The following is a 26,193-nucleotide window of genomic DNA, read 5'->3' on the forward strand; positions in this document are numbered from 1 at the left end:
CTTTTCTGATGAATCTCGATTCTCCTTAGGCGCACATGATGACCGAAGAAGAGTTAGATGACGCCGGGGAGAAAGACGTGAACCTCAGTTTGATGGTATGGGTTGCTTTTGCACATGCAAATAGGTCACTTTTGATCTTTATTCAAGGTAACATGACAGCGCTGCATTATCTTCAAGAAATAGTGGAGCCATTTGTTCTCCCTTGCCTTAACCGGGTCGAGAATCCAATATTTCAGCAAGATAATGCCCGACCTCATGTTGCCAGAGTTAGTTTAAACTTTTTCGAAGCGACCCATTTGAATATTTTGCCATGGCCGCCCAGATCTCCCGATCCTTCGTCCATAGAGCATGTTTGGGACATCATGGGTAGAAGGCTTGGAAATTTACCCCAGCCCCCACCGACTTTGGCGGCTCTGAGACATCAAGTACAGGTAGTTTGGGATAATACCCCTAGCGAAGAAATAGACCATCTTATTGCATCAATGCCGAGACGTTTTGGGGAGTGTATAGATAATCGCGGTAGACAAACACATTATTAAGAAATTTATTAAAAAATAATTGTAAACCCCTCATTTTTTTTATCCAAATTTCAATCATTTACTCCTTGCTATACTATCTATGTTCTACCAAAAGAAAATTAAAATTTAAACAGCTCCTTCTGGGTGATGCAGTTTCTTTGTCAGTTAGTACACAGGTAGTCCACAGGAAAAAGAACACTCAGAATATTTCGAGTTATTGGGGAATAAAGCTCTTCAACAGGCTTCCTAATGAAATAAAGAATTTACCAGAAGAGCAAGAGCAAAATTAATGAAATATTGGTGAAGGGTGCATATTATTCTTTAGAAGAATTTTTATGTTTCAATTTTTAATATGATTGTTATTTCGACGAACCATGAAAAATTTTATTCTTTAGAAGGATTTTTATGTTTCAATTTTTAATATGATTGTTATTTTGACGAACCATGTAAAATTTTATTCTTTAGAAGAATTTTCATGTTTCAATTTTTAATATGATTGTTATTTTGACGAACCATGTAAAATTTTATTCTTTAGAAGAATTTTCATGTTTCAATTTTTAATATGATTGTTATTTTGACGAACCATGTAAAATTTTATTCTTTAGAAGAATTTTCATTCTTCAATTTTTAATATGATTGTTATTTTGACGAACCATGTAAAATTTTATTCTTTAGAGGAATTTTCATGTTTCAATTTTGAATATGATTGTTATTTTGACGAACCATGTAAAATTTTATTCTTTAGAAGAATTTTCATGTTTCAATTTTTAATATGATTGTTATTTTGACGAACCATGTAAAATTTTATTCTTTAGAAGAATTTTCATGTTTCAATTTTGAATATGATTGTTATTTTGACGAACCATGTAAAATTTTATTCTTTAGAAGAATTTTCATGTTTCAATTTTTAATATGATTGTTATTTTGACGAACCATGTAAAATTTCATTCTTTAGAAGAATTTTCATGTTTCAATTTTGAATATGATTGTTATTTTGACGAACCATGTAAAATTTTATTCTTTAGAAGAATTTTCATGTTTCAATTTTTAATATGATTTTTATTTTGACGAACTATGTAAAATTTTATTCTTTAGAAGAATTTTCATTCTTCAATTTTTAATATGATTGTTATTTTGACGAACCATGTAAAATTTTATTCTTTAGAAGAATTTTCATGTTTCAATTTTGAATATGATTGTTATTTTGACGAACCATGTAAAATTTTATTCTTTAGAAGAATTTTCATGTTTCAATTTTGAATATGATTGTTATTTTGACGAACCATGTAAAATTTTATTCTTTAGAAGAATTTTTATGTTTCAATTTTGAATATGATTGTTATTTTGACGAACCATGTAAAATTTTATTCTTTAGAAGAATTTTCATGTTTCAATTTTTAATATGATTGTTATTTTGACGAACCATGTAAAATTTTATTCTTTAGAAGAATTTTCATGTTTCAATTTTTAATATGATTGTTATTTTGACGAACCATGTAAAATTTTATTCTTTAGAAGAATTTTCATGATTCAATTTTTAATATGATTGTTATTTTGACGAACCATGTAAAATTTTATTCTTTAGAAGAATTTTCATTCTTCAATTTTTAATATGATTGTTATTTTGACGAACCATGTAAAATTTTATTCTTTAGAGGAATTTTCATGTTTCAATTTTGAATATGATTGTTATTTTGACGAACCATGTAAAATTTTATTCTTTAGAAGAATTTTCATGTTTCAATTTTTAATATGATTGTTATTTTGACGAACCATGTAAAATTTTATTCTTTAGAAGAATTTTCATGTTTCAATTTTGAATATGATTGTTATTTTGACGAACCATGTAAAATTTTATTCTTTAGAAGAATTTTCATGTTTCAATTTTGAATATGATTGTTATTTTGACGAACCATGTAAAATTACATTCTTTAGAAGAATTTTCATGTTTCAATTTTGAATATGATTGTTATTTTGACGAACCATGTAAAATTTTATTCTTTAGAAGAATTTTCATGTTTCAATTTTTAATATGATTGTTATTTTGACGAACCATGTAAAATTTTATTCTTTAGAAGAATTTTCATGTTTCAATTTTCAATATGATTGTTATTTTGACGAACCATGTAAAATTTGATGGTGAATAAATATTATTATTATATCTACCACTGGTAAAAAGTCAAATAAGCTCCATACCCAATCATGCATGTTATTCCACATTTTTCATCTGATATTCGGATCAATAGGCCCCCCATTCAAATTCGATCGTTTGCAGTTGCAAAATTTCAAGGTCCTCGAAATACCGCAGGAATAACGGATAATTGTTATTGTACGCAATCACTTCTGAACGTATTGAGCGCACGCGATCCAGGAATTTATCAGCTTTCAGTAGTTTTTATACATCAAAACGCTTGCATCGCCATCATGATTCATCCTGATGGGAATCGATCGGACGGTCTGTCGCTCCGATTCGATTTCACGAACTTTTCTGAGAATCAATCATGGGAATACGTAAAGGTGAAATGCGATAACGCATGAAAATTTTCGAAATTCTACCGCGGGATCGGCAATCAAACTTGAAGATAATAAAAGAGCGAGATTCCAGGGCTTAGACTTTTTTTTTCTTGGGGGGGGGGGGGGGGTGCGTTGTAATCGAAAAAAATTTTTTGGAAGACAACGTTTACTAATATCTGTAATGCGAGGAAGAAATGTTTGATAACGAAATTTGATCCAAAAATTACTCGAAATAATAACATTTTTTGATTACCTATTCGATTGTTCTTACCTTATACAGGGTGCTCCTGAATTGGAGGTACGAAGAAAAAAGAGAGACTTCTTGAATAATTCTTAGAATAAAAAGTTGTAACCATAAAATCACATACAATTTTCTTTATGTTTGAATTTAAAATTTATTCATTACATTTGTTGCACCACCACCGAAGCCATTTGTACGTGCATCGATGAAATATTAGATTTTCAGATTTGGCGTATGTTTTCAATCAGATAAGATATTAATCGCTTATTCGAAGATTTCATTCTTTCTTTCTGCTTTGTCTGGTGAATGAGAAAGTCATCAGAGTTTAGTACTTGATCTAGATATTTTTGGTAATGCATTTTGAGATTAAGTTAATTTTTCATAGTTTATATTGGTTTAGTGGAATTCAATGGAAAATTGAGTTTTTGGGTAGAGACCAGAAGTTCCATTTGCATACATATTTTCAAGATTGAGCTTCTTCGACCAACATCCTCAATGAATCCATCACACCTGAAAACGTGATCGATTTCACCTGTAGTCATCAAAACCTGGAAGTCATTATATGAGGCTGTGGACAGTATCGTAGCAAATCAGATGGTTTTTTCTGCATAGGAGCACTTACATTTCTGCAAAATAGGTTCCGGGCTAGCTACAACCTATCAACCCAGACCACCTATTCGACTGAAACTAGTAAACGCTTGGTTTTCTAGATACAGAGGGTGTCATTTGTAGTCCTACTTTTTTTGTGATGATTATAACACAGTTTATTGAATCTTTATCAATCTTCTCTACAGATTGGGTAAATAAGTACCAAAACTAATAATTGATTTTATTCATCACAGCCTACTGGATTTTATAATGATTTGAATTTTCCCGAGGATAACTGATGAATTGTTTGACAAGAACAATTAACAATTTTCTAAACTACCAATAGTTCACCAAAAAGAAGCCGACACCCTTTCAGAAAAAAATATCGCCCTGTAGATTTGAATTGTAAATTAGAATATCACATGATGAAAACTTTAAATTGGAATATCTATACCAAATTCAAGTTGAATATCTTGTGAAGGTAAGGTGACATGAGAAAAAAACTTGAACTCTTGAATTTGAATGTCGAAAACAAATCATTTGCAGACTTTATTTCTTAAAATGATCTGAGGAATCTGTCATTTTCGTTTGTACCTCCAATTCGGGAACACCCTTTATAGTCAATTCAAAGCTGATGTCTTCACATAGGTATAAATTTCAATTTGAATGAAACAGTTACATTAAATTGTAAAACACGCCACAGACAATTTTTCGAAGCGAATAACACAGTTCAGTTCTTGATAACTGCAGTATCAAAAGTTTGGGACGAAAATGATACAAAAAACCGAAAACAACAGCTAAGTATATAAAGATGACGAATGCAAAAATCACAGATGGCAAAACAAGGGGGACGCCAACAAAGTGGGTGGATAAGGGAAAATAATAAACCTCGGACATAGACGTGCTCGTAGTGTAAGAAAAGTAATCATCTTTTATGGAAAAATTTTCGTTATTCGTTCTTGAGAGAATTCTGAAATGTTATATTTCGAAAATCGGGGAGGGGATAATTACCCCCAGTGCCCCCAAGTTCTAAGCCCTTGTGCCTCAGAATGTCTACATTATTTTTACATTAAGCATTTACATGTACATTTACATGTAAGCAAACAGTGCTTCAAGGTTGCTCAATATTAAGAAACGGAAATTTTTTTCAATATTTTTCATTTTGTTATGATTCATAGTGATTTAGTTTTGTTTCTTTTTTGAAATATTTGATATTTCTGGTGTTTTTTGCAAGGTTACTTCTCATTTCATCATGTTTTTATTGATGTGCACAATAAATAAAATTGCTAAAAATTGAGTAGCTTGATAGGATGTATTTCTCAAGTACTTGATTTGACATTGAGAAACTACTGCTTGACTTGAACTTCACTTGATTTGAAGTCGAGTAGCTCGAATATTAAGTCAAGCCGTGAATTTCTAATGACAAGCACAGCCACAAATGTGCGAATTAGTCAAGAAAAATTTCATGAAAAGTATATGGTGCTGCAACTTTAGCAGTGGCGGCCATTTGGCTGATATCGTTTTCCATCATTAATGGCATACCTTCCTCTTTACAATTGAATAAACATCCATTGTTTTCTCCTAAAATATAATCATTTGTTTGATATCAAAATGAAATTTATTGTTGAAAAACCCTTAATAAGTGTTTTCCTCGAATATTCAATTCCTTAAGTTTGGATACAATTCCTTAATTCATTATTTAAAATGATAATCCAAAAAGACAACACACCAAATCTCATCATAAAGAGATTGATTAGGAATTTATTCCTTGGTAAACTGATGATTCATGTCGAAAGCATGTAGGTATGGAATGAGATCGATACTTCAGCATTCTGAAGTCGTGAAGTAATGAATAATGAAAGCGATAAATTCCTGGAAATCGCATGGCTACTTTTTCATTACATAATAGACAATAAAGAGGAATGGATCATAAATTCCTCTAGTTTTGTTCTCGCCATTCAATATCACCTATAAGAAAAGAAAATTATCTGGTGATAAAATTTTCCTTCAATCTCCCCCAAAGTTATTGAAGAAACATAAATACAAAAAAGAAATATATGAAATTAGAAGTTGGATTTTAAAAAGTTTCTCTTTTCTTATAAAAGGTTTTCCAATAGAATCTGTCAAAACCACAACATAAAAATGTTTACATCTCTAATGATTAAATAATCATTAAATATATCAAGAAATAACAGACAATTTTTCAATTCAATTAATTCTGGGAGAAGCGGTCCCTCGATATACGGTGAACGTTCAGCTCGGAGCTCGGTAGCTCAGTTGTTAAGAGCACTGGATCAGTGATTCGGAGGTTGTGGGTTCGAGTTCCGCTAGAGGAGGTACTTTTTCCGGAATTGAAATATTGTCTTCTATGCCGTGATATCTTATTATGAAAATTCAATTTAAATTTGTGATAATGGCAACACTTTGTTTAATATTTGACATTTCTGATGTCATTTATGTTCAGTAAGTTATGCCATTCAATCATGACAACATACACGGTTCAACAACTTTAGGAAATTGTTAAATTGTTTTATCAAAATGCTGATTTGTAAATACTGAGAGAAATTTGAGAAGAATTCAGTTAATAGACTCACTATTCTATTCGTCATATTGAATACAAATTTGATACCACTCAACTAAATAATTAAGTGTTTTTAAGAGGGATTACCACCACGTGGCTTTCCGCGTATCAGTCAAACATCAGGTTCCTATTCATTTACCCTCTGGCGCACTTGCGATGGAAAAACTTTGTACGGTTTACGAAGTTGTACATTCACTTTATCTTCTTTCTCTTTACGAAGCATATATATGTAGAGGAGAGCACCATAGATGGTCAATTCTTTTTTCACAAAATAATAGTTTAACTAAGAGGTTAAAAATATTCTTGAAAATATATCAGTGTTTTGTACATTGGACATATCATCAATTCTTCAGCGAAAAACGAAAAGTTACCAATTTTTTTTTTCATTCGCAAATTTGAAATATTGTCATTTTACAACGTGTATTATTGTTTGAAGAAATTATGTGAATCCTCTCCTAAAAATCGATGGTTTTAAGAAAAATATCTTAAATTTCGTTTTGAAGGGAGAAGTCATGTAGTGGTATTCCCTCTCTCAGTATTCACAAATGAGCACTGATTCTGATGAAACAATTTAACAATTTCTAAACGTTGCGGAACCGTGTACCTTCCCATGATTAAATTGCATAGCCTACTGAATACAAATGACATAAGAAATGTCAAAAATGATACACTGTTTGCAATTATAACCATTTCAAATTGTATCGTTCATATTTGAAAAACATAAAGATTTCATTTTGTCTCATTCGTGAGGAATTTTATAATTTCACATGTTGATTTTTCTATGGTTCTTTTACACCTAACCTTAACGTCTCCAACTTTCCACGACAATGTTTTCTTTCGTGGCATCACATTTCCAAGAAACAGCGGTGAGGTAGGGCTAATGACGTAGTTATTCATATTTCGATAACATTTCGAAAGTTCAGGGGTATCACGTGAGCTAATTTCCAACAGTAGCCTTCAAGTTTCGAGCGGACGGAAAAATAATCGTTTTCGCTTGGCAATCTCGTGGGAAAATCAATAGAGAGCGACCTGCTGGTGGTATGGAATTTTTTAATTTAGTCTTGAATAAAAAAAATGTCTACTCCGCGAGAAGAATGATGAGGCGAAAGTCCGACAGCTATTTGATCATGTGATACTTTCTGGATTATCATTTTCACACTTCAAAACACACAAGTGCACCAGAAAGGACATGGCACTTGAATCTATGAAAATGGTTACCGGTTAATTTCAAATGTTAGTACCTGTTATTTTTTGTAGACTCAGAAGAAACTGTTTAAATTTTGATTTTTTTTTTGATAGAACATAGATAGTACAGCACGCAGTAAATGATTGAATTTGGAGAAAAAGTCGGGAATGTTTTTTCATGTAAACAATTTTTGTAACTTGAATATTGTAGTCGTTTTTTGCAAGTTTTTTAAATTTTACAACAAACCAGCTGTTGGAGGAGATCCAAAGTCGATTTTTAGTTGTTGTTAAAATGCCTAGAGCACGTGTATACGGAATTTATTGCCAGCTAAGTGAATTTGAAAGAGATCGAATTATTATTATGGGAAGCGAGGTTGTCATTTCGAGAAATCGCTAACCGTACGAACAGAAATCCAACTACTGTTATGAGATGTTGTCAAGCGTGGTTTGATAATGCCCAAAATCGAAAAAGAGTAGGCACCGGACGTCGAAAGGGCACAAATGAAGTTCAAGATCGACGTCTAAGACTTATGGCCATTAGAGACCGATTTGCGACAACTCGATTTTTGGATGATGAGTGGTTAGGAGTACAAGGCCATCCTGTAACTGTTCGAACGGTTTACCACCGGATAAGGTTTTTTGGACTGCAGCATTATCGACCCCATCTTGTGTTACCTCTGACGGTTGAGCATCGCCGGCAACGATTACAGAGGTGCAGAGAACCTCAACATTGGAATGTGGAATAGCATCAGGTCGTTTTTTCTGATGAATCTCGATTCTCCTTGGGTGCACATGATAGCCGAAGAAAGGTTAGACGACGCCAGGGAGAAAGAATTGTCTATTTTTAGCGTTGAATTAAAACGATAAATATTGTAGATGGAGTTTCGGGAATAGGGAGTTTTTAAAGAAATTTTTTTTTGAGAATTTTTTTTCAGATTTCTCAAATATTAATAATTTTTCATATTTAGGCAAAAATCTAAATACTTTTTTTTCATGTTAATTTCTTTATGACTTTTGAAATTTTCTTTATGCTACTAAACGCTCAAAATGTATTTCTCTAGACATCATTACGAATAGAATCAGCTGGCATACATATTTTTATGAACATTATGGTTTGTAATTTTAACAATGATTTCATTAGAAGTTTTCTATCTATCCCTATTTCTCATTGCAATATTGACATGAACTAGTAATGTTCACAATTTTAGCCAACCAGAGAAACCCTACCCTCGTAAATCATAAGAGTGTCATTCATTTTGAGCCATAAAATACAGTTCATGATTCCATTGGTTTATGCTACAAAAAGGCGTAAACCTTTGGGAGCCGTTCCAAAAAGCATAGTTCTATTTGAAAAACATCAATAACTAGAGCAAATCAAGCAATTTTTAAAAAATGTTTGCACCAATTCAAAACTCATAATATTTCTGAACATTTAACGTTGATTTACTTGAAATGAGAAGTCTCTCTAAAGCTGAATAGTCATTTAAAGAATGTGTTTAATTTCAAAGTTCAATTTACAGAATACTATCGATTTTTTTCTGAAAATCGAGACGACACGTTCAAGTTCACTATCACGTTATTGTTCACTCAAAAAATGAAATGAATCGGACCTGTATTTTGGAATTCAAAAATACAGTTGATTAGCACTGAAATAGCAGTGGTATGAACAAGGTATTGAACACCCTTAAGAAGAAACAGACCATCTTATTGCATCAATGCCGAAACGTGTTGGGAAGTGTAGAGATAATCGCGGCGGATAAACACATTTACAAATTTATTAAATAAAAATTGTAAACCGTTCGTTTTTTTTCTCCAAATTTCAATTGTTTACTCCTTGATATACTATCAATGTTTTGCCAAAAAAAAAATTAAATTTAAACAGCTCCTTCAGTTTCTTCGTCAGTTAGTATAGTTCATATCAAAAACCAATTTCTCAACTCCGTCGGTTTTGTGTTCACGAATTTATTGGTTGATTTTTGTTCGTATTCTTCTTGTATTTCGCCATGCCGAAAAGAACGCCATGCCCAACAAAGGTGTAATAAACGAATGATGCGATCCTGCACAGCTTCCCCGAGTCGATTTCCCGGAAAATTCTAAATTCTTGGAGCCAGTCGGCGCCAGTTTCTAGCGAGAAATGTCAATTATCGTTTTCGGCAAAACATACCACAACATCGAACTGTTCCCAGAAACAAATCATCCACAACTGGGGAACAGAGGAAAATGTGGGTCAGCGATAAATGATTTATTATCATTCATCAGATTTTTCGGTCCCTTTCCGCTTCTCCTTTCCTACTGAGACATTAAATGCGGTATTTTGTCCAGTTCTTTCATTTCCTGATGGAGAATAAATGATGGAAGAATAGTTATTTATAATACAAGGGCTGAAGGAATGGGTATTATTTATGGTGAGTTTTTGAATGAACGAGTGTTAGAAAGAGACTTATGTACGGTTATTATACATAATTTTCTCTAATTCACTAAATTTTCACTGGAATTATTATACAGGGCGAGCCTTCGACTTGTACTATATTTCAACCGAAGATTCCTGAGATCAAAAGAAACACTTTTTTCCTTTACATTTTTTCAGATTTTTTTTTGTCCGGACTTTGATGAAATTTTATGATCGGAAAATATTCATCACATCACAAAAAACTGAATTCCGAAAATAATTTCCTTCGATTCTATTCGCGAGATACAACAAAAAAAATTACATTTTCTTATGGATTTTCAACAATCTGTATCTTTTCAACCTTGCCGAATCGGAATGTTTGTCAAATACAGGGTGACCCATCTAAAAATATCACTGAAATAACTCCAAGGAAAGAAACAGAATCCAAAAATGTTTCAAGTGAAAGTTTTTCAGTTTTCGGGAGAGATGGAATGCAGACATGAAATGTGACCTCGAAGTTTGACTTCGAGGTCATTGCAAGGTTCAATTTTTTGAATAGGGATTATACATTTTTCTTTACAGAATCTAATTTTCCGTTGAAAACTGGTAATATTTTGTCTTCTCCATTTTTGCATTAAAATGAATATTCGTGGAGATATGAAGAGTTTTATGCTTAGAATGGTTATGATCCTGGGCATCTTTGGAGTATTCGTGGAGAGACAAATAACGAATCAAATTTTTTTTTCAGTGGAAAAATGCAAAACAAAATTGAAAAAAACACATTCCACCTAATTAAATGTTCAAAAGATTAGCAATACAGAGTTTTATCCTCTGTTCAAAGTCTCAGGCGGTTTATAAAAGCAATATAATAAATAGAAGGAATAAAAAGGAGAAATAAATGAATAAGAAAAAATAAAACTGAAAAAATTGTCTGGAATTGCGCAAAACTAAAATTCACAATTAAGTACGAATGCATCTTTTTGCAGTGGTGACTATTTCAAAATCATTTGACCTAGTGCTTTTCGTATTTCACCGAAAATCATTCCTTTTGTGGTATGATGCGAAATCCTTTTTTTGAAAACTTGAAGTACCATTACCGATTTAAAAATCAACTGGAGGTATTCCTCCAGAATAGATTTGATCGCAAAATAAGTTTTTTAAGATGTGTCACAGAATTTTACCTCGATATTATTAAAAAACTCTCTCTTTTTCTTGATGACTGTAGAATCTTCGGTGTTTAATTAAATGTTCTTTAAAGACCTTTAAAAACTTCCGAAACCAGTTATGGAGATGAGTACAAGTACCATTAATAAGAGCTATCAGATTGCCACGCTGTAGCATATGTACTATTTTTCGGCAATGAAAGTGACCAAATCGACACATACTATTTCACATGACGATCAACTAGCATACTGGGCTGGGATCTTTTCAAAAAGACTGGTAAGACAATAAATTCCCTGCTGGCCCTGCTTGATAATAAATTTGAAACCAAATCGACATACGGTGGTGCGTGAAGTATATAAGCCAATATAAACAACCAAACCTAAACATTCTGGGACCAGAGAAGATACGCTATAATACCAGGATTTATTTAAGTATGGTTAGGCAATAAACACCTGGCTCCTACTGAAATGCTGGAAACTAGGATAACCTTCGTTCAAAACATTCTGGCTTGCTCCAGGTGACTTTGGATTTACTATACCATAATAATCGCCTCATTATAGCTGTTCTAAAAGTAAGTAATAACCCTACCTCCGCATCTTCAAATCCCTATATCTCAAAAATTTTCCGATAGATAATATTGTGCTCAAGAAGACATGTGATCAAGACATCAGTTACTTATCATCAGACATAGTAAATTTCCAGCCAATTCGACTCGTACTTTTTCTTCATGAGAAACGTTGACAGTAATGTTGATGTTCCATTTACAGGGTTAGGACTATTAAAATAAGTCGATCAATTCGGACTAAGCCCACGTTTCGTCTATATATTCAGACTTTAACAAGGCAAGTTCATTTAGTCGAATACAGATGAATTAATCTGAGTCACGGAATATTGGAAATATACATTAACACTTTCTTAAATGTATGAAAACTAAAACAGAATGGCATAAATACTAAAAAAACTTGCCTTGATAAAGTCTCAATAAAGGGTGTTTTTTTAGAGCTATAGAACTTTAAATTGCAATAAAACAACGATGGATTATTCGATTGACATGAATTTTATTTATCCGCAAGATAATCTTGTGGCATTACATTTTAAATATGATTTCTGGCATATGACCACCACGGCTGGCTCGGATGTAGTCCAATCTGGACGTCCAATTTTCGATGACTTTTTCCAACATTTGTGGCCATATATCGGCAATAACACGGCGAATGTTGTCTTCCAAATGGTCAAGGGTTTGTGGCTTATCCGCATAGACCAATGACTTTACATAGCCCCACAGAAAGTAGTCTAGCGGTGTTAAATCACAAGATCTTGGAGGCCAATTCATAGGTCCAAAAGGTGAAATTAGCTGGTCACCAAACGTGTCTTCCAATAAATCGATTGTGGCACGAGCTGTGTGACATGTTGCGCCGTCTTGTTGGAACCACAGCTCCTGGACATCATGGTTGTTCAATTCAGGAATGAAAAAGTTAGTAATCATGGCTCTATACTGATCAGCATTGACTGTAACGTTCCGGCCATCATCGTTTTTGAAGAAGTAGGGACCAATGATTCCACCAGCCCATAAAGCGCACTAAAAAGTCAGTTTTTCTGGATGTAACGGTGTTTCGACATACACTTGAGGATTAGCTTCACTCCAAATGCGGCAGTTTTGTTTGTTGACGTAGCCATTCAACCAGAAGTGCGCTTCATCGCTGAACAAAATATAGCGCGATACGTATTCCGCACAGAACCATTATTTTCGAAATAAAATTGCACTATTTTCAAGCGTTGTTCAATCGTGAGTCTATTCGTGATGAATTGCCAAACCAAACTGAAAATAGCTGTTAAATCGGTAGCCATCTTGAACAGTAATGCCATCTTAAAGTTATATACCTCGAAAAAAAACACCCTATATATAGACGAAACGTTGACTCAGTCCAAATTGGTCGACTGATTTCAATAGTCCTAACCCTGTTAATCGAACTCCAACATGTTGGCTCAAGAACGTGAGAGCACAATCTATTAATGGTGGAAATGCTGTCATGCTCTTCAACAAAAGCTAACTGATGACAGGAAAAAAAGAGACTGACTTGAAAGAAAATGATTTATTCAACGAGATAAAAGCCCTAAGATTGTTTTCATTATCTGAAGCGAAAATCCTCTTGAAATTCTACAATATATTTTTGAAAATAATCTAACTTCTTCTCTACCGAATCTTATTATTGCCTCAAGAATTCTTCTCACTTTACCTGTGTCCTGTGTCTGTTGCTTCTGGTGAGAGATCATTCACTGAATTAAAATTTTTTTAAAACTATTTAAAGTCCACCATGTCTTAAGAAAGATTTTCTGGATTGGCAATCTTAGATATAGAGCAAGAGATACTCGATAAAATTGATTGATTGATAATATAAAAGAATTTGCAGCAGCCAAATCTAGAAAAACATCCATTCAATTTCTGGATTGATCCTAATTAAATGTTTATGCCTTTATGAATAATTTATAGAAGAATACAGCTTAAGTTTTGAAACACATTTGAAATGTATCATGTTACAAATAACGCCATAAAGTTCTTAAGGCAATGAAGGTTGCTGATAGATTTTCAACCATTCTACACTAAATTCTCAACAAAACTTCAAAAAAAATTTCCGATTATACAGTAGTACTTTTCTCCACCTCCCCCCTTTAAGGGGCGCCAAAATATGTTCCGCACGCGGGCGTTGACGTCCCTTGCAGGGGCCCTGCCAACTGTTAACTAGGACCTAAGGGCTCAGGTAAAATATAGAAGTGCACGTGCGCCGCATAGAATTTCAATATTAACGAGTACCAGTTTTTATCATTTTATGTTTTTTATTCGTGTTTATCGATGAAAAGTATTAGGTGTATTTGAAAAAATTTAATTTAATTTTTTCACAATAATTATCAACGTCAAACATCAAAGTATAGAACAAATAGAAAGTAGTTCGAGCACGTGCGCATGCCTTAACTAAGAACTAACAAGAGAATGCATAAACGCCACTGAATTCTTAGGTTTAGTTCTTAGTTCATAGTTCTTAGTCCTTAGTTCTTAGGCATAAATCCACCATAAGGGTTATTTCGACACATAATTACAAAACGCGTTGCATAATATGCCATCTCAGCATTCCGAGAAATGTCAGGCTTTAAAATTCCAGGAACCGTCAGAAACAATACACCTCCCCAATGTGCACCAACGCACTCGTCGTTCATGAGAGGAGTCGATAATTCCAGCTACGGGAAACAGTTGAAACACGGCTAACCTGGTGACCCAGATCTGCCGATTCCCGGAAAGGATTTTCGACTTTCTCGGAAACGATAAGTCTCCAGAAGTTTTGTGCGGTATACAGAACCCGAATTATTGAAAAGTGGCAGAGTTCGAACTTGTTGGAAAACCTTTGCAAAACAATCGACGAATACTTATGGTTTTCAGGCCCGGCTTTAGGGGTGAAACAGTGAAGTGACTGTTTCAGGCGCCTCTATTTGATCGGCGGCAATTCGGCAGAATTTGCTAACCACCTATTCATATGTCCTCTTTGATTTTCAAAAACAACATAAGGTTGTTACGGTCTGCTGGGTTTGTCAACATTTCCTTCAATAAAAATCTCAAAACCACATTTACTAAACGGGACACATGTTTGTAATTGTAATCCCGATTAGTTTTCGAAGTAATACTGAAACTTTGCATACCCTACTGGCCTTATCGCCCTTTATATCTTGTGGTATGATTGGTAGTCCTTCTTCGATCGTGCGCAGTGTTATGTGGAAATTGGATATTTTTATGTTTACGATATTATAATATGTGTATTTTGATATTTTTGACTTATGATTAAGTATTTGTTCTGTTTTATTTGATTCGAAAATCTAGGAAAAGCTTCGTTTCAATATTAATATATCTTGAAACATTTCAATATTCTTCATTCACTAGAATTATTTTTTTTTGCACTCGATTGCAAAATTCTTCATCGGAAGAGGGAAGTTCTGTATTATTATCGGAGCAAGTGCTACTTCTTTTGGGACGGGGTTATAAGGGTGGTCAAGCTGTTATTTAAGCTTTTTCAGCAGGGGCGTCAAAAAATGTTTTGCTTCAGACCCCAAAATCAGTCGCGCAGGCCCTGATGGTTTTCACATTAATTGAAATATACTTGTTGACGTACAGGTGTGAAGTTATCCGCGAGCAAGGGCTGATGCAAAAGTAGGGTGCAAGCAAAAAATTGTATATTTATGACCTTCAGCATTGTCGCCCCTTGTTTTGCCATTAGTGATTTTTGCATTCGTCATCTGTATACATTTACCTCGTGTCTTTGTCGGTTTTTTGTATTTCAGTCACACAATTTCAATACTGCACTAAAGTTGTTGAAGACCTGAACTGAGTTATTCGCATCGAAAAATTGTCTGTGCTGTGTTGTATCGGGTCTCCCAAATTAGTTCTCTAGTAAGGGGATCTCAGAACCCCTTAGAAAATGTGACATTCATTTTTTTTTTAGCTCAAAGTGGTTCATAAATTTCCTCACTATACAACGAATTTGGGACACCCGATACAATTGAATGTGAATGTGCTTCAATTGCAATTGGAATAAGAAAAGAAAAATATAATTCTGGTTTTAGGCAGAATTTAACGGAATCCGTTAAAATTTCAATAAAACACTATCATTTCTAGTTCAATGGTTGTGGTATAAAAAATGCATTAGTGAGACTGCCAGATAAGTCAATATATCCGAGTTAGGGAATTAACAATATACTCGTATATACTCTTTGTACTAAACCTATTAAACATGGTCATAAAAAGGTCTTATGCTATTAAAAACATACTATAGTACCTATAAAAGTGTTTATTTCATGGGAACAGCTGTCAAGTTTTGCCGCGGGTAAACTCGAAAAATCTGCCGACTAGTTTTTCCAACTATCTAGAAACCATTTGTTTTTCAAAATTGAGGGGTTTGTGATTGGTGGAAATTAAGTCGAGGATCGAAGTTGTAAACAGCTTCCAAGTAAGTACCCGTACCCCAATTACGGCTGCATTCAAAAAGGGTCATTCCATGTTTTAATAACTGGTCAAGTGTTGTTCCTACTCGTGCAGCCATAGAAGAAGCCTTTGATTCTGGTACCCACGCAGTACGAATACTATGATTCGCTTCCTCTTCTAAATTCAAAGCCGATGGTTCACGTCTCGTTGCTAGATTAGATAGGTACTTTATCCTCATCGGCTTAAGTGAAATGATTTTCGGTTTGGGATTATGTTTTGTCTTCTAAAGACGTGTCTATTTGCTCCTGTCAGTCAAATCCTTAATTTCATTTCGTGAGGTTGGTTTGCTATGAAGTACAAATGTATCTTCTTGGCCATTTGAACACTGACTGTTATTCCAGATATTTGCTTGATGTAGACTAATGGGGTCATGAGCGACGGGGCTTAATCTCTGTAACCCCGGCGCATATTAAGGCACGACAGGATGGCATGGTGTGGTACCGTATTTTGTCAACCACTATTCCTAATGGTGAGTCGTATATTGGAGCACAGGAGCAGTACGCAGTGTGGCGGCTTCTCATAAAGCTCCACATAGCAACAATAAACACAGCACTCGGTGGGCTAGAAGTTAAGAGTGTAGACTCACTCACCGAGATGCGACAAGGTGCCGGGTTCGAGTCCCGTCGGCTCCCGATAATAATAAATTCCCCAAGCGTCTGTGACACGGCACACACAAATATACCAAATAACACTGATGAGTCCGGTGTGTGTGCCAGGGACGAAACGCAGAAGTAGGCATATGTGAAATGCTACATTGGTGACCCCGACGTGATGGCGATGGCCGTCTTAACGATGTGTCCTGGAAAGCAGAAGGTTGATGCGTAGCTCCCATATATCTGCAATTCCCAACGAAACTCTAGACGCCCATTTCCATGACGTGCAATACGTGCTCCTTGGTCTGCCGCGGTATAGCGGACCTGAATAGGCGCCATTCACCGTCCGCACGATGCCGCGAGGTGCAGCTCTGATTAGGCGGCAATCACCCGGCTGCACCGATGACCTCGTAAAACGCATAAGTTCCGTTTCTCCGTCACTGAGGAGGGAGTCATGTGGCGGCTTCTCATTAAGCTCCACATAGCAACAATAAACACAGCCATCGGTGGGCTAGAGGTTAAGAGTGTAGACTCACTCACCGAGATGCGACAAGGTGCCGGGTTCGAGTCCCGGCAGCTCCCGATAATAATAAATTCCCCAAGCGTCTGTGACACGGCACACACAAATATACTAAAGTCACACTGATGAGTCCGGTGTGTGCGCCAGGGAGGAAACGCATAAGTAGGCATATGTGAAAACCTACAGCAGAAAACAACCCGTGTCTAACGCAGCTGTAATACGAAGGATAGTACAGCTGTTGTGATCTATTAAACTGAATAGGAACGCGCAAATTGACGTGTTTTATGGCTTCTACACGAAACTTGTGGAAGGAACACAGCGTACGTGCCAGTGCAAGGTCTATAGATTTAGACAGGTTATCTCGTAACTTTCAACCAATCAGCCTCAACCATTCTTAACGTCACTCGGTTTACACATTCAAATAAATAACAGTTTGATCGCGTATATCGTTCGTAGTATATCCAAAATAGTCTTCAATATCTTCAATCATAAAATAGCTACGATAAATTGTCTGTCAATGATGCCCAATGGCGATACAGTCACTTTATAGACCTTGACAGACACCGGATGACGCGTTACCCCACTCTTCAACCTAAGTTACGAGGCAGCCTGTGTATCTACACCTACAGACCTTGGTGCCAGTGCAAGTTGAAGTTGCTAGCCGACGGAAGAGATATATATGATATATGAAAAAATATAAATAACATCAAGTTAATTATTGCTATTCTTTAATACAATAAAAAAATGCAGTGCACTCAAACCAAGACTCAAATCATTAAAAGTGCTGTAATTTCTCTCGAAATTAAGCTATCAACCTGATTACTAAAAAATAAAAATGTTCAGAGAAGATGAGGCAATCTCTAAGTTTTCGTGAACATTCTCGTCTGTCAAAGGGTGTTCCATTAATTTTGTTCATCACTGTGTATAACAATGCAGTAACTGAGAATTTAAACAGTTATGTTCCCGATGAATCAAAACCACAAGCTACAATTGAAACAAAATTGCTCAAATAAGCCAATGGGTTCAAGAAAAAATGAACCACAAAATTCGTTGAGATTTTGCGCTTTCCACGAATTTTGCCGGTCTGTATAGTTTCGGAGATGTGAATTTTTGACATTTTTATTTGAATTTCGAAACCAATAACGGAGGATTCGAAACCCGCCGCAGGATACCCATCAATCTTTTTTACATTATATTATATATTTTTTTTGCGTTGAGGAAATAATGAAGCTGCATTTATTGTGCAAACAATATTGGTGAGGTCGGGATAGGTCAGTAACCTGAGGATCCGTCCTGTTCGATCCACCAAAATTTGCGGGATCGCTGGAAACTGTGTCAGACGCGCACGCACGTCTCTCTGCATCTCACCTAAATACCGATCGAAATTAATTTTTCCAGGTTGAAAATAATGATGACCAATATTTAATAATAAAAAAAACACGCGTACAGTAGACGATAGCAATCGCTGAAATGTCTCTCTCTCCTGATGTGATTCATAATTTTTCCTAAATTTATATCTTTCACTCCAATTTTAACGAAAATTCATATTGCTGGAGGCACTCCAAAAATATGAATACGGAAAATAACGTAAATAAACATTTCAAATCCTTATTCATATACGCCTATTTGTAATCAAATAAAGGACTACAACTTCAGAATTCAATGATATGATAAAGTAAAAAGATATTATTGTAGACTGTAATTTCTGACAAATTTTCACCTTCCATGAAAAAAGATAACATTGTTTGAAATCATTTCTGATACTAATAGGTAAATACAATCAAAAAATTAACTAAATTTTTCTTCCTTACATTCTTCCATCTCCTATTTGATCAGATCAAAAATATATAACCAGATAAAAGATAAAATACCTCATCTTGAATATCAGCTATAACAATAAACATTTATAATTGCATATAGGTAATATTCTTACCTGAATTTATTAAACAAGAGAGCACAAATTATCGAAAATCAAATATGCTAGACAACACAATCACTTCAGGATAAGCAGAAAAAATAAAATAGTTTTGATTTCCGAAAAGGCATCACAACGTCATAATCGAAATCGCATCAAAACATTTGTTCAAAATTGATTTTACATTAACTTGTGATATCTAACCAAAAATAGTCTGCAAATGACTGCAATGTCTGAATTTGAAGTATTTGATTTTTGATTTGTCAAATCCTGATAAAACTGTAGTGTCCTGCAATATCCGTAGTCCTTACAGCTGTAGTTCAAATCGAATAATATTCGATTTCCGGAGATTGTCAATAAATCCAAACAAACACGATTTGACAAAATAAGTGTATTCCATACAGTTGATTTGTTACTGAATAAGTGTTTATTATTACTTCTGAAAATTACTTACTTCAATTATGTCTAAAAGTAAGAACAGTCTATTACTATCGAAAATATTAAATAATGCTGTGTTTAACAATTCAATAAAATATTATTTTATTCAAGAAATTAACTAGGACAAGCTACCAAAGTTAATTCATATGATTTTTTTATTGCTTAGAAAATATATTTATTACATCCAATAATATTTCTGATTATAGCTATTTTAAAAAAAGTTTATCAATGACAAATTTTCAGGATACCAAAATAAGAAATATGGAAGATCCAGCAATGCTTCTGTTGGAGATAAGGCTAAGGAAGTTCTATCAAATATTGATGAAAATAATAGAGTATTCAAAATGTTCAAAGAATTTTCGAAAGAATTAGATACAAAGCATGATCGATATGAAAGAATTGTTAAATTGAGTAGAGACATTACTATAGAAAGTAAAAGAATTATTTTTGCTCTACATAGCACAAATACAGATATGTAAGCATTTGTTCTTATAAGTGAGTACATTATATTCAAATATTGTTTTTTAGGGATGATAAAAAACAAGCAGTTTTTATTGATGTAGAATCTAGATTAAATAATTTGGTGCAGACAAATTTCAAGCAAATTGCCCTTGAACTACATGGATTAGATCCTTATTTGTATCAAAAAGCATATACAAATGGAATGCAAGAGTTTATTGAAGCAATGGTTTTCTTTCAATACTTAAAAAATGGTTTCATCGAGTCTTGGGAAGTAATTAATAAGAACTTTACTTATGAAGATGAAGAAAAAGGTGAAATTGTTCTTCACTTTTCTCATAATGATTTTATCTTGGGTATAGCCGATTTTACTGGAGAATTAATGAGAAGATGCATCAATAATCTAGGCATAGGGAATGTTGAGGATTGTTTCAAACTATGTGATTGTGTTAGATACATTAATGCAGGATTTTTGGGTTGGTATAAATAAATAAATTTCATTATATTAGATTTTTTAAATCATATGAGAATAGCTTTCAATATTGATTAAATATGTTTATTTTGTAGGGACTATCACACATGGGCAGAAGGAAATTGGACGAAAAGTTTATACTTTGAAGCAGAGTCTGGCAAAAATGGAGTTGGTATGTTACAATTTGAGAATTAGAGGAAGTGAAATACCTAAACATATGTTAGTTTCTGTGTTGGATAACCAACAAGATTTGAATGAAGACGATGAAGGATTTTATTAATAAAGACTGATTAATTGATGTCTTTTTTATTGAACCATTACATTACTGAATGAACCTTTCCTCCATAACTTTCCATGTTCCATGCCGTCCCCTCAGAAATAGCGAATTGTTCCATATTCCCTTTCGCAAAACTAATAGCGCGATGAATTCACCTCTCTGCAGGATGATGCGATGCTGTAACTATTTAGGTGATATAGATTTGTTCCATATGAGTCAAGATTCAATCAAGCAGAGACTCAAAAGGATGTATTTGAGTCAGTGAGATTTTTTTTTTGTGATCATTTTCATTGCTGTTTCAATATATATCATTGTTCTTTTTTTTTATTATTGTCTCACTATATTTTGGTTTTCCTTTTTTATTCATTCTTTTTCATTATATATGTTTATCTATATATTTTTGTTTTGCAATTAAGCACACTTTGAGTTTCCAAATAGTGGATACTGTGTTGGGTGATCATCACCTGTATGTATTCCTGCTTATATAAATAAACATCATTAAACAATGATCAAATAAGTATTTATTATTATTATCATAACATATTATAATTTGCTTGTCATAAAAGAATTTTTTTTATATTTTTTTTTGAATTTGTAAAAATAAATTGACTAAGACCTAATGATGATTTGTTTCACCTTTCTCAAGGTGTATTTTGACAAACTACTTTTCATGTGTTCAGTTCAAGTTTACTGCTTTCTCTTCACTACAGAGCCTAAATTTCTCAATAGCTGCTAAACTTTAGCTCACTGTCAATAGATACTTTCTGAGGCTCATAAAGAAACCCCATGAAATTCTGATAGATAAAGCTTTGAGCATTGCATAAGGATTACAATATTTTGAGATCAGTTCTTACAAAAGAAATCAGGGTCCTTTTTTCTATCTATAGATAAATTTATTCTCAAGTGCTATGCGAATTCTTTAGAATACCTAGGATTCTGTAGAATTCGCAGAAACTATCAAATATGCAAAGAAGAGAAAAGAGTTTCCAAGCGATGTATACTTGTAATATGGATTGCAATTTTATAATATTTAAGATCAAGTCCACTACTCTTGAAGAGATAAAATAAGACTCTTTACTCTATGTATTTTGTATCCTAACCAAATTTCATCGATTAAACTAAACACAGATATCCTTGAAAAGTTTTGCTCTAATTATCAATAAAAAATCAACAATAATTTATCTTCTTACTAATAATTAAAATTGGAATGGATATAACTCCTCAAGAACCCACTATCGAGTTACAAAATTCTCTGAATACTGAAACGAAATTAGAGGATAAGGTACCCGACAGTTCTGAAAATTCCGTGGTACAAGGTAATAAAAATAAAGGAAAAAAACGTAAAAAGCCGAAAGATAGCACAGCACCCAGACAACCATTGACTGGTATGGTAATATTAATGTTGTTCGTGTTCGATATATAATAATTATTAAAATTTAAGGCTATGTTAGATTCTTGAACGACCGTCGAGAAGCTGTCAGAACTGAAAATCCAAACTCGTCTTTTGCTGAAATCACTAAACTTTTAGCCAGTGAATGGAGCAATTTACCTGTAGAAAAAAAGCAACAGTACTTAGACGCTGCTGAACAAGATAGAGAAAGATATACTAAAGAATATAATGCCTATAAACAAACGGAAGCTTATAAACTTTTCACAGCACAACAAAATGAAAAAAAATTGAAAGAAAACCGAGATGAACCTAAGGTAATAATATAAGCTTTATTAAGTTAACAAAATGTCAGTTATAGAGCTTTTGAATGTTTGCAGGTTCAACCGAATCCTGTAATTTTACCCAAAGAAAACAATGAGTTGGATTTCAACAATTTCGATATTCCCATATTTACTGAAGAGTTTTTGGATCATAACAAGACTAGAGATGCAGAATTGAGACAATTGAGGAAGGCAAATACTGATCTTGAACAACAAAATGCTGTCTTACAGAAGCATATTGAAAATATGAAATCTGCAATCACTAAATTGGAAAATGAGATGTCACAACAGGATAAAAATAACTGTGCATTACAGAAACATTTAGATCACATTCGTACAACACTAACTTCAGGATTTTCTGCAGTTAAATTACCAGGTAATTTAAAAATCCATGGTCTGTCATGAAGAGAATTGGTCAGGAGATATAGATTCCATGTTTAAGATACGTCACATCAATTCATAGCCATAAACCTTTAAGCATGGCCTTTTTCAATGAGAACCACAATTTTAGAGTACGGTCAATCTCACTTACCATTCTACGATTCATTTCATGCAAAAACTATGTGACAATTTAGAAATAAAAACAGTGATAAACAAAAAAAATTCCTTCCTATGAGAATAAGGTGATGTAAAACTTTTGAATCTATGTGTAAATGTCCGAACAGTTGAAGTTGTATAACGTTGGTGAGAAAAGAAACCTTGTTTCAGATCTTGCTTGACATTTAATATAGATGATATCTGATTTTGCATTTTTATATGCAAGGTCCTCATCATTTATAATTATAATTATAATAATAATAATAATACTGATAATTGAATTAAAGATATCATACAATTTTGAATTGTGTATTTTATTAAGACAGATTGATTTCCGGAAATTTACCCATATGTAATTCATTAAAAAGATTTTCATTTCAGGTATCAAAGATAAGCCAACAATTCAAAGCATAGATGCTTACATGACAAATTTACATTCCATCTTATTGGAGAATAATACCAATGATGCAAACCTCTTGCAGACTGTTCGGGATGTTGTCGCAAGGTTGGATTTTAACGGATGACAGGGTGAAAAACCTTCCAAGCGGAGGAGAAAAATAAAAAGACAGTACTGAATTATTATTAACACTACAGTTTTCTTTCTGATAAAGTTTTGAGAATGATTTGTAAATAGGAAGTTATATAGTTGGTGTACATGTCAGTAGGTTTTATATTATTATTTCCATACTGGTTTTGAAGTTTTTAGAATTATTAGTAATTGATGAGCTTCTATTTGATGTTTCATAGCTATGTTCTTAAAATAATGCAATGAGGTTGAGTTGAAGTCACTAGAATCCTCCTCAGGTTGTTTTTCTTCCATGTATTTCAATAAAGACCATTTTTCATATTAAACATTATTATGGACTATGATTCTACCAAAAATTATAAATGTTCTCCAAATGCTTTCACTATAAATTAAACAATATACAGGATGGCCACTTTTTCAATGGGATGTATTGGTAACTTTTAAACCATAAAAGTTAGAAGGTCGGTCAAATGGAGTTGCATGCATAGAAGCATTATCAAGCAGTTCAAACAAATTGTGATTATCAGGGCCGGTTATTGAGATATCATAAGAAAAGTAAATTCTTTCATTTTGATTTTTCTTTTTTTCCCACTTTATTTCAAATATTATCAACAAATGTTTCAGGAATTTTTTATTCGACAGTAAATTATCCTCAATATGATGTAATCAGATTTTGTATCCAACGTTCACCCTCAACCTCATTATTTTCAATACGGACCTGCATATTTTATGACATTTTTTTAAATAACTTTGAAGGCTGGATTCAACGATATATCATACGATGTCATTCAATGTTGATTTTTAGGGGATTTTGACCCTCATCCGAATTTCTTTGGGTCGGATCTGTATTACATTTAGGTAACTTCAGTTTAATTAACAACATGCAATACATTTCGATAAGAAAATCAACTTACTCATCTTGAACTGAATGGGACATATTAGGATCAAAGCAAGAAACAAGTAAAAATTATTTACATATTTCAGTTCATACTAATTAAACGGAACTATCATTTAATCAAAGAAAAATCAAATGACTATTCAGAAGTAAATGAAAATTAATGAAGTAATTGTTCGAAATGCCCATCATTTTGTAAAATGCACTTTAAGGTTCTGGAACCCATACTTCTTATACATTTGCGTATTTCATCTCCTTGAATACCTTCCAATACATTCTCAGTCTTCTCGCGAAAAATCTCGGGTTCGTAGTATCATAAATTTTATTTTTGGGATATCATTAAATTTCATTTAGGTAGTTACTTTCGAATAAAAATTTGATTTATCTTTGATTAAATGATAGTTCCGTTCAATTAGTATGAACTGAAATATGTAAATAATATTTACTTGTTTCTTGCTTCGATTCTAATAGTTCCATTTAATTCAAGATGAGTTAGTTGATTTTCTTATCGAAATGTATTGCATGTTGTTAATTAAACTAAAAGTACCTGAATTTAATACAGATCCGACCCAATGAAATTTGGATAGGGGTCAAAATCACCTGAAAATCAACTTTGAATGACATCGTATGATATATCGTTGAATTCAGCGTTAAAAGTTATTTAAAAAAATGTCATCAAATATGCAGGTCCGTATTGAAAATAATGAGGTTGAGGGTGAACGTTGGATACGAAATCTGATTACGTCAAATTGAGGATAATTTACTGTCGAATAAAAAATTCCTGAAACATTTGTTGATAATATTTGAAATAAAGTCGGAAAAAAAGAAAAATCAAAATGACAGAATTTACTTTTCCTATGATAACCGGCCCTGATAATCTCGATTCGTTTAAACTTCTTGACAATGCTCCTATGAATGCAACTTTTTCTCCATTTGACCGACCTTCTAACTCGTATGGTTTAAAAGTTACCAATACAATCCCATTGAAAAAGTGGCCACCCTGTATATTGTCAAATTTCTAATTACTTCACAATTCCTAGAATATTGACACAACCATTTTTGATTGATACATTGTTTTCAAGTGCATGTTACAATATTTGTTACATATTAATTGAGGTTTGGCAAACTGTTCAGCTCTTAATTGGATATTATGTTTTTGTACATTCTGACAAATTCAACTTATGCCTTGTTTTTGATATTGTTAATATCTGTCAAGTATCTACTAATTGGCAGGCAGATTGAAACTCGAATGAGTGAACATTTGACATCAGATATAATATCGGTGGTATTCTTACACAGGGTCATTTAAATTATTACCAACTTTAAAAATTATAAATTAAATTTTTTATAATGGTTATATTTAAGGGTCGAATTTGTCACAAACCTTCTTTTTTTAATCAAAGTAGCACACACTTCAAATTGTAATCAAGACATTACAGTTAAACAGACATAATTTTTGAAATAAATTAATTTGGAAAGTCTTTCATGAATTGCTAGCAAAAATAATAAAAAAAACATTGAGAAATACTTATCATTTATGTAACTGATTGTATGAAGGAAGGATTTATAATAAGTCCTAGGCCTAACCAGTAAAGACAATTTTCTCAAGATTTAAAAATACATGTACCTAGGTACACCAACACTC

At 33.2% G+C, this 26,193-nt stretch overlaps 3 protein-coding genes across 5 annotated transcripts in view; 2 read left to right on the top strand and 1 right to left on the bottom strand.

Moving 5' to 3' along the window:
• Positions 1-19,446, bottom strand: part of LOC123685826 (cAMP-regulated phosphoprotein 21) — a 78,077-nt gene extending 58,631 nt beyond the window's left edge. For 2 of the 3 annotated variants that reach the window (XR_006748359.1, XM_045625704.1), the window contains exon 1: positions 19,253-19,446. The gene's annotated coding sequence lies outside the window, so the exon portion shown is untranslated. The remainder of the gene's footprint in view (positions 1-19,252) is intronic. The other variant, XM_045625712.1, reaches the window with a different exon arrangement.
• A 9-nt stretch (positions 19,447-19,455) lies between these two features.
• LOC123685871 (translin-associated protein X) lies at positions 19,456-20,901 on the top strand. Its single transcript, XM_045625735.1, has 4 exons — positions 19,456-19,705; positions 19,916-20,147; positions 20,201-20,607; positions 20,699-20,901. The coding sequence occupies exons 1-4, from the start codon at positions 19,696-19,698 to the stop codon at positions 20,881-20,883; spliced, it is 834 nt and encodes a 277-aa protein (XP_045481691.1). The 5' UTR covers positions 19,456-19,695; the 3' UTR covers positions 20,884-20,901.
• A 995-nt stretch (positions 20,902-21,896) lies between these two features.
• Positions 21,897-23,984, top strand: LOC123685864 (high mobility group protein 20A). The gene is made up of 4 exons (XM_045625725.1): positions 21,897-22,265; positions 22,322-22,584; positions 22,648-22,966; positions 23,509-23,984. Exons 1-4 carry the CDS (start codon positions 22,088-22,090, stop codon positions 23,649-23,651), a joined length of 903 nt encoding a protein of 300 aa, XP_045481681.1. The 5' UTR covers positions 21,897-22,087; the 3' UTR covers positions 23,652-23,984.
• The last annotated feature ends 2,209 nt before the right edge of the window (positions 23,985-26,193 follow it).

Source organism: Harmonia axyridis, chromosome 1 (genome assembly GCF_914767665.1).
Source record: "Harmonia axyridis chromosome 1, icHarAxyr1.1, whole genome shotgun sequence".
Classification (NCBI taxonomy): Eukaryota; Metazoa; Arthropoda; class Insecta; order Coleoptera; family Coccinellidae; genus Harmonia; species Harmonia axyridis.